This window comes from Lipophrys pholis (genome assembly GCF_963383615.2).
Source record: "Lipophrys pholis genome assembly, chromosome: 20".
Classification (NCBI taxonomy): Eukaryota; Metazoa; Chordata; class Actinopteri; order Blenniiformes; family Blenniidae; genus Lipophrys; species Lipophrys pholis.
Window position 1 is genome coordinate 208874 of NC_137648.1, and position 10000 is coordinate 218873.

At 46.2% G+C, this 10000-nt stretch overlaps 1 protein-coding gene across 1 annotated transcript in view; it reads right to left on the bottom strand.

Annotated features, from left to right (window-relative positions):
- Window positions 1-10000, bottom strand: part of LOC308125732 (sodium channel protein type 3 subunit alpha-like) — a gene marked incomplete at its 5' end in the record, with an annotated part of 157261 nt that overhangs the window by 64584 nt on the left and 82677 nt on the right. Inside the window, 2 exons of the mRNA XM_080489691.1 lie at window positions 5058-5252; window positions 6950-7111. Of these exons, the coding sequence (XP_080345817.1) occupies window positions 5058-5252; window positions 6950-7111 (357 nt within the window). The remainder of the gene's footprint in view (window positions 1-5057; window positions 5253-6949; window positions 7112-10000) is intronic.

Consider the following 10000-nt stretch of genomic DNA (forward strand, 5'->3'; position numbering starts at 1 on the left):
GCACACACACACACAGTAACACACTCGTGTGTATACATGAGATAAGGAGTAATTCCCCACCTCTGCCTTTATCTGCGTTACCACTGAAAGCAAGGCTGCTTATCAAAGACACACACACACACACACAGACACACACACACACACAGACACACACACACACACACACACACACGCACGCACGCACGCACGCACGCACGCACGCACGCACGCACGCACGCACGCACGCACGCACGCACACACGCACGCACACACACACACGCACACACAAGTTGTGTCAGTTTGTATCCATGTCCATATGTGTGTTGTTCAGTGTCAGAGGTCGGTTGTCATGGTAACCAAGTCCCGCCTCCTCCCTGGTCGCAGTGTTCACGGCGCCCTGACACGTTGAAGAAAAAATTTAGTTGAATTCTTGTCGTTCATCCCTCCATCTCTCCATCTGACCTTCACACCCTCCTCAGAGGTTTCTCCTCCTCCTCCTCCTCCTCCTCCTCATGTTTGGTCTTCTCTTCTCTCCCTCTTCTACATTTCATCCCTCCGCTCATCTGTCTCACACTTTCGTTCTGTCTTTCTTTCTTTCACATTTGTTCCCTTTTTCTTCCTCTCACTTCACATTTTCCTTCATTAACCTGTCTTTCTCCAACACGCACGCCCGCACGCACGCTCACACACGCACGCACGCTCACACACGCCCGCCCGCACGCACGCTCACACACGCCCGCCCGCACGCACGCTCACACACGCCCGCCCGCACGCACGCTCACACACGCACGCACGCTCACACACGCACGCACGCTCACACACGCACGCTCACACACGCACGCACGCACGCTCACACACGCACGCACGCTCACGCACGCTCACGCACGCACTCACACACACACACACACACACACACACACACACACACACACACACACACACACACACACACACACACACACACACACACACACACAGACAGACAGACAGACAGTAATGGCCCCAATAAAAAAGGAGGAGACTAAATAAAGAGCCTCTTCCTGTCATCGTTATCTACACTGTAAAAAATAAATGTTATTTTATTGAAAGTTTTATAGTGTTTGTGTTTGGAATGGAGCTGCTGTGATGTGAAGTGTCTCCCCGACAACGTCAGACATCGGTAATGGACAGACCGTCGACAGGAGACGGTAAGGAACAGAGATGCAGACAGACGCAGACTGGAAAACACTAAAAAAAAAAAAATAATTTAAATAGTTCCCGATTTAATCTCTCTACATTGATTGAACCACAGTGTTTTAAAGTGAAATGACGACAACAGGACAAGTTGGGACAGGATTTTCAGCTGCTTCTAACTGTTTCATGTCATATTTTTCAGTTAACTCAGATGTTAGTTCAGATTGTAATACCATGTGTGGCCATGTGGTGGCGCGTTTAAAAACATCCTGTACAGTAGGATGGGCTAGGTCCAAAAATGGAGATGTTTAATTAAACCTTTACTCATTAGACCAAACTAAACTAGTTTCACACCTGGTTATAAACACAGTGTCACACCAGGTTATAAACCAGTGTCACACCTAGTTATAAACCAGTGTCACACCTGGTTATTAACACAGTGTCACACCAGGTTATTAACACAGTGTCACACCAGGTTATAAACCAGTGTCACACCTGGTTATAAACCAGTGTCACACCTAGTTATAAACCAGTGTCACACCTGGTTATAAACCAGTTTCACACCTGGTTATAAACACAGTGTCACACCTGGTTATAAACCAGTGTCACACCTGGTTATAAACCAGTGTCACACCTGGTTATAAACCAGTGTCACACCTGGTTATAAACACAGTTTCACACCTGGTTATAAACCAGTTTCACACCTTTTTTCAGCATTATTGATTTGAAGGAATGAATTTCAAAGTATATTTGACACATTTGTAAGGATTATTAAGTATATTTGACAGAAAAGAGCCCAAACTCAACAGGGGCGCGTCGTGCACTGGCTCAGACCCCGTCCTCAGAAATACGGTTTTCAGAAATGTATTGTGAAAACAAATAGGCTCTGCAGCTGAAGAGATAAAACGCTGCTTCGTAGCTGACAGCTTTGAGTGGTGTGTTCAGGTGCATCATGTAAGAGCGCCTTCCGACATGCTAACAGGCTGCGGGGCTCAGGCAGGAGCGACGTTACATGATAAACATCATTATAATAGGACTGATAGTCGTTAGCGAGCTGGACTGTGCACACGGCATTGCCAAAGTTTCGGGAGGGGCGTCATGTATGAAAAATATATGAAATATCAATTAGAAATAATATTTAAAACTACATTGTACAGGATTTATTTGGTCCAAAAAATTCTGAAATCTTATCCGTGGACGAATTGTCCTCCAAGGGTGCTGTCCATGGATGAGTGGTCTGGGATTTCAGTTTTGTGGACGAGTTGTCCTACAGTCCTGGTTGATCTCTTATCCTGGTTAGGGTTAGGGTTAGGGTTAGGGTTAGGGTTAGGGTTAGGGTTACAGGTTCAGCTTAAGTTACCATGGGGATTTATCCCAGTAAGACGTCAAGCAGCATCACAGGACAGAAAACCAGGGTTAACCCTGAAATCACAAATCATAGTATTGTCCTCTGGTTTAGACTGGTTTCACACCTAAATACAGCTAAACTGGTTTCAGAGTGATTTAATCCTCAAACGGAGTGAGAGGAAAAGCCAAAATAAATTAAAAATGTCTGTTTTCGATAAAATATTATAAGAAGTTATTATTGGAGACATTACAGCTATTTTTCCACTGTATTGTGTGTGTGTGTGTGTGTGTGTGTGTGTGCGCGTGTGTGTATGCGTGTATGTGCATGCGTGTATGTGTGTGCCTGCGTGCGTGTGTGCGCGTGTGTGTGTGTGTGTTTGACCATCAGATAAGGAGACTTTCTCCTCTCAGGTTACCGCCTCCCGTCTGCTCTCAGTCCCTCTGATTAGGACACACAGACTCACTGATGGATTGATTGATGTGTTTAGAGCTGTAAATGTGTGTGTGTGTGTGTGTGTGTGTGTGTGTGTGTGTGTGTGTGTGTGTGTGTGTGTGTGTGTGTGTGTGTGTGTGTGTGTGTGTGTGTGTGTGTGTGTGTGTGTGTGTGTGTGTGTGTGTGTGTGTGTGTGTGTGGATGGGGGGTGTAAGATGAGATGACAGATAGTTATCAGAGGAAAGAAAATCTTTTCCCGCCTCCTTTTAGTCTCAGAGCACCACTCTGTGTGTGTGTGTGTGTGTGTGTGTGTGTGTGTGTGTGTGTGTGTGTGTGTGTGTGTGTGTGTGTGTGTGTGTGTGTGTGTGTGTGTGTGTGTGTGTGTGTGTGTGTGTGTGTGTGTGTGTGTGTGTGTGTGTGTGTGTGTGAGAGAGAAAGATTACATGTGTTGTACTTGAGGGAGACACCACCAAGTCGATGACTGTGCACAAGTCAGTGTTCAGAAAAGATGACAGCAGTTCCCCCTGCAGACTCCCCCCACAGTGCAAACTAACCTCATCAGCAGATATTAGTCTAATTATCGCATCATCCACAAAGTGTTCCGAGTCCTGGAGTTTTTGAGTGACAAACAAAAAGTCCCTCCTAACATGTCAAGCAGTCCTCCATAGTCCCAACAATCCCCCATATTTTGAAGAAACAACACTAAACATCGGTACCAGCCATAAAAAGTAAACAGTGATACTAAAGAAACAGAACATCTAGTGAAGCGTCTGCATCAGACTCCCCCACAGTGCACACTGAACTAACAGCACTATATTGAAACAGTTCGAGCATGCTAAAAGTCTCTCCACAGTCCAAACACTATCCTCAATATTTCAAAAGATTCATCGTAACCAACCCCCCAAAAAAGGAAACAACAAATTTGTAAGACAACAATTCAGAAAGAACTAAAACAGTTACGACTATTAGATAGCCGACTCCCCCCACAGTGTGAACTAGTCTGAACAGAGAAGCTAATGGCCTCACTAGTAAGGCGGCATGTCAGGCAGAGAGCTCTCACACCTTGATGTTCAATGGTGTGTTGTTTGTCCATCGAATCGACGAGGGACCATCTATTCATCCTTCCTCCCTGCTGCAGTCAGACTCTACAACCAAGCCTGCTCCCAGGAGACCACTGCACACCACCACCGGACAATATCACTCCACTGCAACTGGGCAAGAAGTGGTGCTATAACTAAAATAATCTATAAGAACATATTTACTATGTAAAATACCTCCACCCCCATATCCTGTACATGTCCACACTTATAGGCACCGTGTGTATATTTTTGACTATATTGTATTTGTATCTGCTTTGTTTCAGTTCCTGCTGTGTACTTCTTTCTCTTTACTATCCTGCTGTACCACTGCACATTTCTCCACATGTGAGATCAATAAAGGATCTCTTGTCTTATCTTATCTTATGAAGGATGATTGGTGACTTGTGTGGTGACTTTGTTTAAAGTGAAGACGAGTTGCGCAATGTCGCCCTCACTCTCTAGTCTGAGACCAGCAATGTCCAGTGGCAAGACCAGACCAAGACGACTGGTGGTGGAAACGACTGCAGTGGAAGACCAAGTTGTCCTATGTGCCTCAGCTCGAGACGCTCCACCGCACGTTGCTGTAGCTGCCTTCTCTCCATTGAACCATTTTGGTTTCCTCTGCTGACTCCGCTGGTGTCCAGTGCCTTAGGCAGGCAAGCCCTAAATGATCCACTGTCTTAGTGGCAGTGGAGACTCGTGGTGGTAGGGATGTCCAACCCCTGTCACAGGTCCAAAGGACCTGCCTACTACCCGTGATGTTTAATACTGCTGGAGGAAACACAAAAGTCACTCCTAGCCTGTCAAGCAGTCCATCATAGTCCCAACGATCCCCCATATTTTAAAGAAACCACTGGAATCACCAGTACCATCCGTAAAAAGAAAACGGCAAGAACAAAGAAACTGAACTTCTAGTGAAGCGTATGAAGCTCATACTCCCCCCACAGTGCACACTGACGCCACAGCACTGTCGTGTAACGGTTCTGGAAGGCTGAATGCTTCTCCAAAGTCTCAACACAATCCTCCATATCCTCCATATTACTCACCACTAGGTTCCCGATGACCATGACCAGCATGAAGACAAGGAGGCAAAGCGGCTGGCCGGCAACCTCCATGCAGTCCCACATGGTCTCGATCCACTCGCCGCACAGAACCCTGAAGACGATGAGGAAGGAGTGGAAGAAGTCCTTCATGTGCCAGCGAGGGAGGACGCAGTCCTTGGAGATCTTACACACACAGTCCTGCAGGGGGCAGCAGGAAGAGATGTGAACACAGAAAGAGGCCCGTTCAGACCTGGTCTTAACCTGCATTTGAGGTTATCAGATCCCAGGTGGCGATCCTGACTTGTTCCTAACCCTAACCCTATCCTGACTTGTTCCTAACCCTAACCCTAACCCTAACCCTATCCTGACTTGTTCCTAACCCTAACCCTATCCTGACTTGTTCCTAACCCTAACCCTAACCCTAACCCTGACACCTGACCCTAACACTGACCCTAACCCTGACACCTAACCCTAGCCCTAACACCTGACCCTAACCCTAAACCTGACACCTGACCCTAACCCTGACCCTAAACCTGACACCTGACCCTAACCCTGACTCTAACCCTGACGCCTGACCCTAACCCTGACGCTAACCCTAACGCCTGACCCTAACCCTAACCCTGACGCCTAACCCTAATCATAACCCTGACACCTGACCCTAACCCTGAACCTAACCCTAACGCCTGACCCTAACCCTGACACCTGACCCTAACCCTGACCCTAACCCTGACCCTAACCCTGACCCTAACCCTGACGCCTAACCCTGACGCCTAACCCTGACCCTAACCCTAATGCCTGACCCTAACCCTGACGCCTAACCCTAACCCTGACGCCTGACCCTAACCCTGACACCTGACCCTAACCCTGACACCTGACCCTAATCATAACCCTGACACCTGACCCTAACCCTCACCCTAACCCTAAACCTGACACCTGACACCTGACCCTAACCCTGACACCTGACCCTAATCATAACCCTGACACCTGACCCTAACCCTGACCCTAACCCTGACCCTAACCCTAAACCTGACACCTGACCCTAACCCTGACACCTGACCCTAACCCTGACACCTGACCCTAATCATAACCCTGACACCTGACCCTAACCCTGAACCTAACCCTGACCCTAACCCTAACGCCTGACCCTAACCCTAACCCTGACGCCTGACCCTAACCCTGACGCCTAACCCTAACCCTGATGCCTAACCCGAAACCTGACCCTAACCCTAACCCTAACCCTAACCCTGACACCTGACCCTAACCCTGACACCTGACCCTAATCATAACCCTGACACCTTACCCTAACCCTGAACCTAACCCTGACCCTAACCCTAACGCCTGACCCTAACCCTAACCCTGACGCCTGACCCTAACCCTAACGCCTGACCCTAACCCTAACCCTGACACCTGACCCTAACCCTGAACCTAACCCTGACCCTAACCCTAATGCCTGACCCTAACCCTAACCCTGACGCCTAACCCTAACCCTGATGCCTAACCCGAAACCTGACCCTAACCCTAACCCTAACCCTGACACCTGACCCTAACCCTGACACCTGACCCTAATCATAACCCTGACACCTTACCCTAACCCTGAACCTAACCCTGACCCTAACCCTAACGCCTGACCCTAACCCTAACCCTGACACCTGACCCTAACCCTGACACCTGACCCTAATCATAACCCTGACACCTGACCCTAACCCTGAACCTAACCCTGACCCTAACCCTAATGCCTGACCCTAACCCTAACCCTGACGCCTGACCCTAACCCTGACGCCTAACCCTAACCCTGATGCCTAACCCGAAACCTGACCCTAACCCTAACCCTAACCCTGACACCTGACCTGAACCCTGTCCCTAACCCTAACCCGAGAGCGGCAGACACCTCTCACCTGGTAGTTCTTCCCGAACAGCTGCATGCCCACCACGGCAAAGATGAAGACGATGATGGCGAGGACGAGCGTCAGGTTTCCCAGGGCGCCCATGGAGTTCCCGATGATCTTGATGAGTGTGTTGAGGGTCGGCCACGAGCGAGCCAGCTTGAAAACTCGCAGCTGCCAGGAAGAGAGCCAGAAGGAAGGGGCGGGGTTAGCCGGCAGGGCAAATCTTTTCAGAATGGCCATCATGTCGCGATGGGAACAGGAATCTGCTGTTTTACTGCATCGTTAGAGAAAATCTGGAGAGGCTGCAGAGATTCTGCTGCTGGATTTAAAAAGAAGCTGATTTTGTGAGTGGACAATGGAAAGAGACTGGTCACTTTGTTAACCCTAACCCTAACCCTAACCCTAACCCTAACCCTAACCCTAACCCTCCATTGAAAGGACATGAAACATTCTAAGGTCCTGTTGTAACTAGTTTTGATGTATTTTAAGCCCATTTTCTTCACTCGTTACATCGTTTTCACATTTTTGTTTCAGAAAAGTTTTGCATTTACACAGTAACAGCAGAAACACTGAAAACGATGGAGTTCTCATGGCAGGCCACGTTGGTTTTTGTGATAAATGGACCCGGGTTCTGCAATCTTCATGATCCAAAAGACCCACTGTTGTGACTTTCCACTCAATCAAATTCAACTGGATCCTCAGAACACATTTTACATTTAAAATGCGGCTGACGCAGCTGAAGTTTCATATATTGGTGTGATAGATGCAAAATAATTGTGTTGTTGCTTTTTTGAAGTTTCAAATTACAAGTCATGATGGTAAACATTTCATTTTCAGCTGTTTTTGTAAATTATTTTACTTTATTTTGAGATATTTTCAATATTTTATTTTGGCTCCTTAATAAGCTATATGGTTCCTCCACCCATATTTTTAAAGTCTTTTTCCTTTTAAAACTTGTTTTGTTCTTAGCGAGAGTTCCCTTTTTAGACGTTGTGCCTTTTTTCAAAGCCCTGTTAAGCCAAGAGATGAAAGTGATTTTGAAAATGACACTGGCATGTAAATAGAATAAAAATAATATTTATTGAAATTATTAAATAAAATTAATCATGTATAATTTTGCGAAAGCTTCAGAGAACCACTACAAAGGAGCCGCAGGTTGCAGAGCAGTAGTATGGAGGGGTGACGAAGTTGATATGTTATTAGGTTATTTTGAGACATTGGACGGCCATTTTGTATGTTTCAGACTTTTTTTATTAATCAGTTGTGGTTGTTTTGTGCTGTTAAAGGGAAATACACAGACATAGTAAATTCAAAGCCACTCTGGGCTGATTTTAGCTGAAATTGTCCCTGAGAAAGAAAGAAGTTCAGAGTTCACAGCTTTTCTAGAGGTATGAAGTGGAGAAAAGAGGGTTTACTACAATATCTGTGCTCCTGTGCTGTTTAACCTTTTGTTCAACTGTGACCATGTTTTGTTATTTCATCACATTTTCAGAAAAACACTCTGGTTTTTTAACCATAATTAGAATTTGCATGAAATACGATGAATTGATTGAAGCAGGGAAGCTTTCAAATGCAAACATTGTTCATCTGCACAGTGAAAGTCAAAAACAGAAATGACTAAAAGTGTTTAAATGAGGTAAATAGGTCAATTATTGTTTGATTTTTAAGGACATTTATTTGTATTTTTACATTGAGAATTTGCAGAAAAACCTGATCTGGAAGTCGATGTAGAAAAAACCTCTTCAGACTGTGGGGAAGCGGCTCTCAGATACGTATTGTGTACCTCTACCAAAATAACCTGGACACAACGGCTCGCATGAAGCTTTGTGTTGCATCTCCGGGTCGCCCTGCAGCCGCGGGCATCTCTTATTTCCACTGCTTTTGTTTTTTCCGTTCCTTTAATACCCACAAAAAGGGTAGAAAGGACGAGTCACAGAGGACAGAGCCACAAAAGAAAAGGAGGACGACAAAATGTAGATATCATCAGAGAGCGTGAAGGAGCAGCAGCAGAGCCCAGGAGACGGCAAACGGAGAGAAAACAAGTAGAAAAGAGAGAGAAAACTAAAAAAAAGAAAGTAAACAGAGGCCTGTACTAGGAACCTGATCACCAGTACTACCAAGCAGGTTATCAACTCACTAGTTCTACCCAGACCAGGTGTGAGTGTTCACATGAAAGGGGCGGAGCTTGCAGCGTCTGACCAATCACACACAGAGAAACCCTGCAGAGCAGTTTCCAGATTACTGAAGGAGCAGTTAATCTCTGAGATTATGAAGAATTCCAACCCGTCCAGCAGCTCAAAGCAACACTGCTGCTGCAGCCAGAACCAGAACCTTCCTGACTTGGTGAGATTAGAGCAGATTAATGGATCAGTGATATAAAGGAACAGCACTGTGATCACTCAGTTCCACTTTATTCCAGCAGAACGGTTCCAGGCAGAACTTCCTCACTGCTCTTCTTTTACTTTAGGTTCTCCATCACTGGTTCTGAGGCGGAGGTTCTCTTGTGTTTACTGTTGGAATATTAATTCATCACCATGACGACAGGAGGAGTTCTGCTTCCATAGATTCATGGTTCTGCAGTTCTGTCAGGTGTGATCATGAACCTCATTATTCCAGATTAACCCTCATGGAGCCAAACAGACCTGGAACAAGTCAAGAACCAGAACCAGAACCTCCTTCAGAGCCTCAGAGACCAGGATTTATTTTATTAAGTCTAAAGATTGTTCTAGATTAATTTCTCCTCTCCTCTCTGCTGCAGCTCAGAGCTGAACCTGCCCACCAATCACCATCATTTAAGAATGGGCGGGGCATTTCCCAAGAGATCTGATTGGTCAGGAGGCGGAGCTCTGACCTCTTATCCAGAACATAACCTGCTCCGGAGCAGGTTAGACTTTCAGTGTCAGTTACCATGGTGATTTATCCTGGTGAGAAGTGAGCGAGAGTCGTAGTACAGAAACCCAGAGTTAATCCTGAAGTTATCTGGATAAGAGAAAACCAGAGTTAATCCTGATGTTACCTGGACAAGAGAAAACCAGAGTTAATCCTGAAGTTATCTAGATA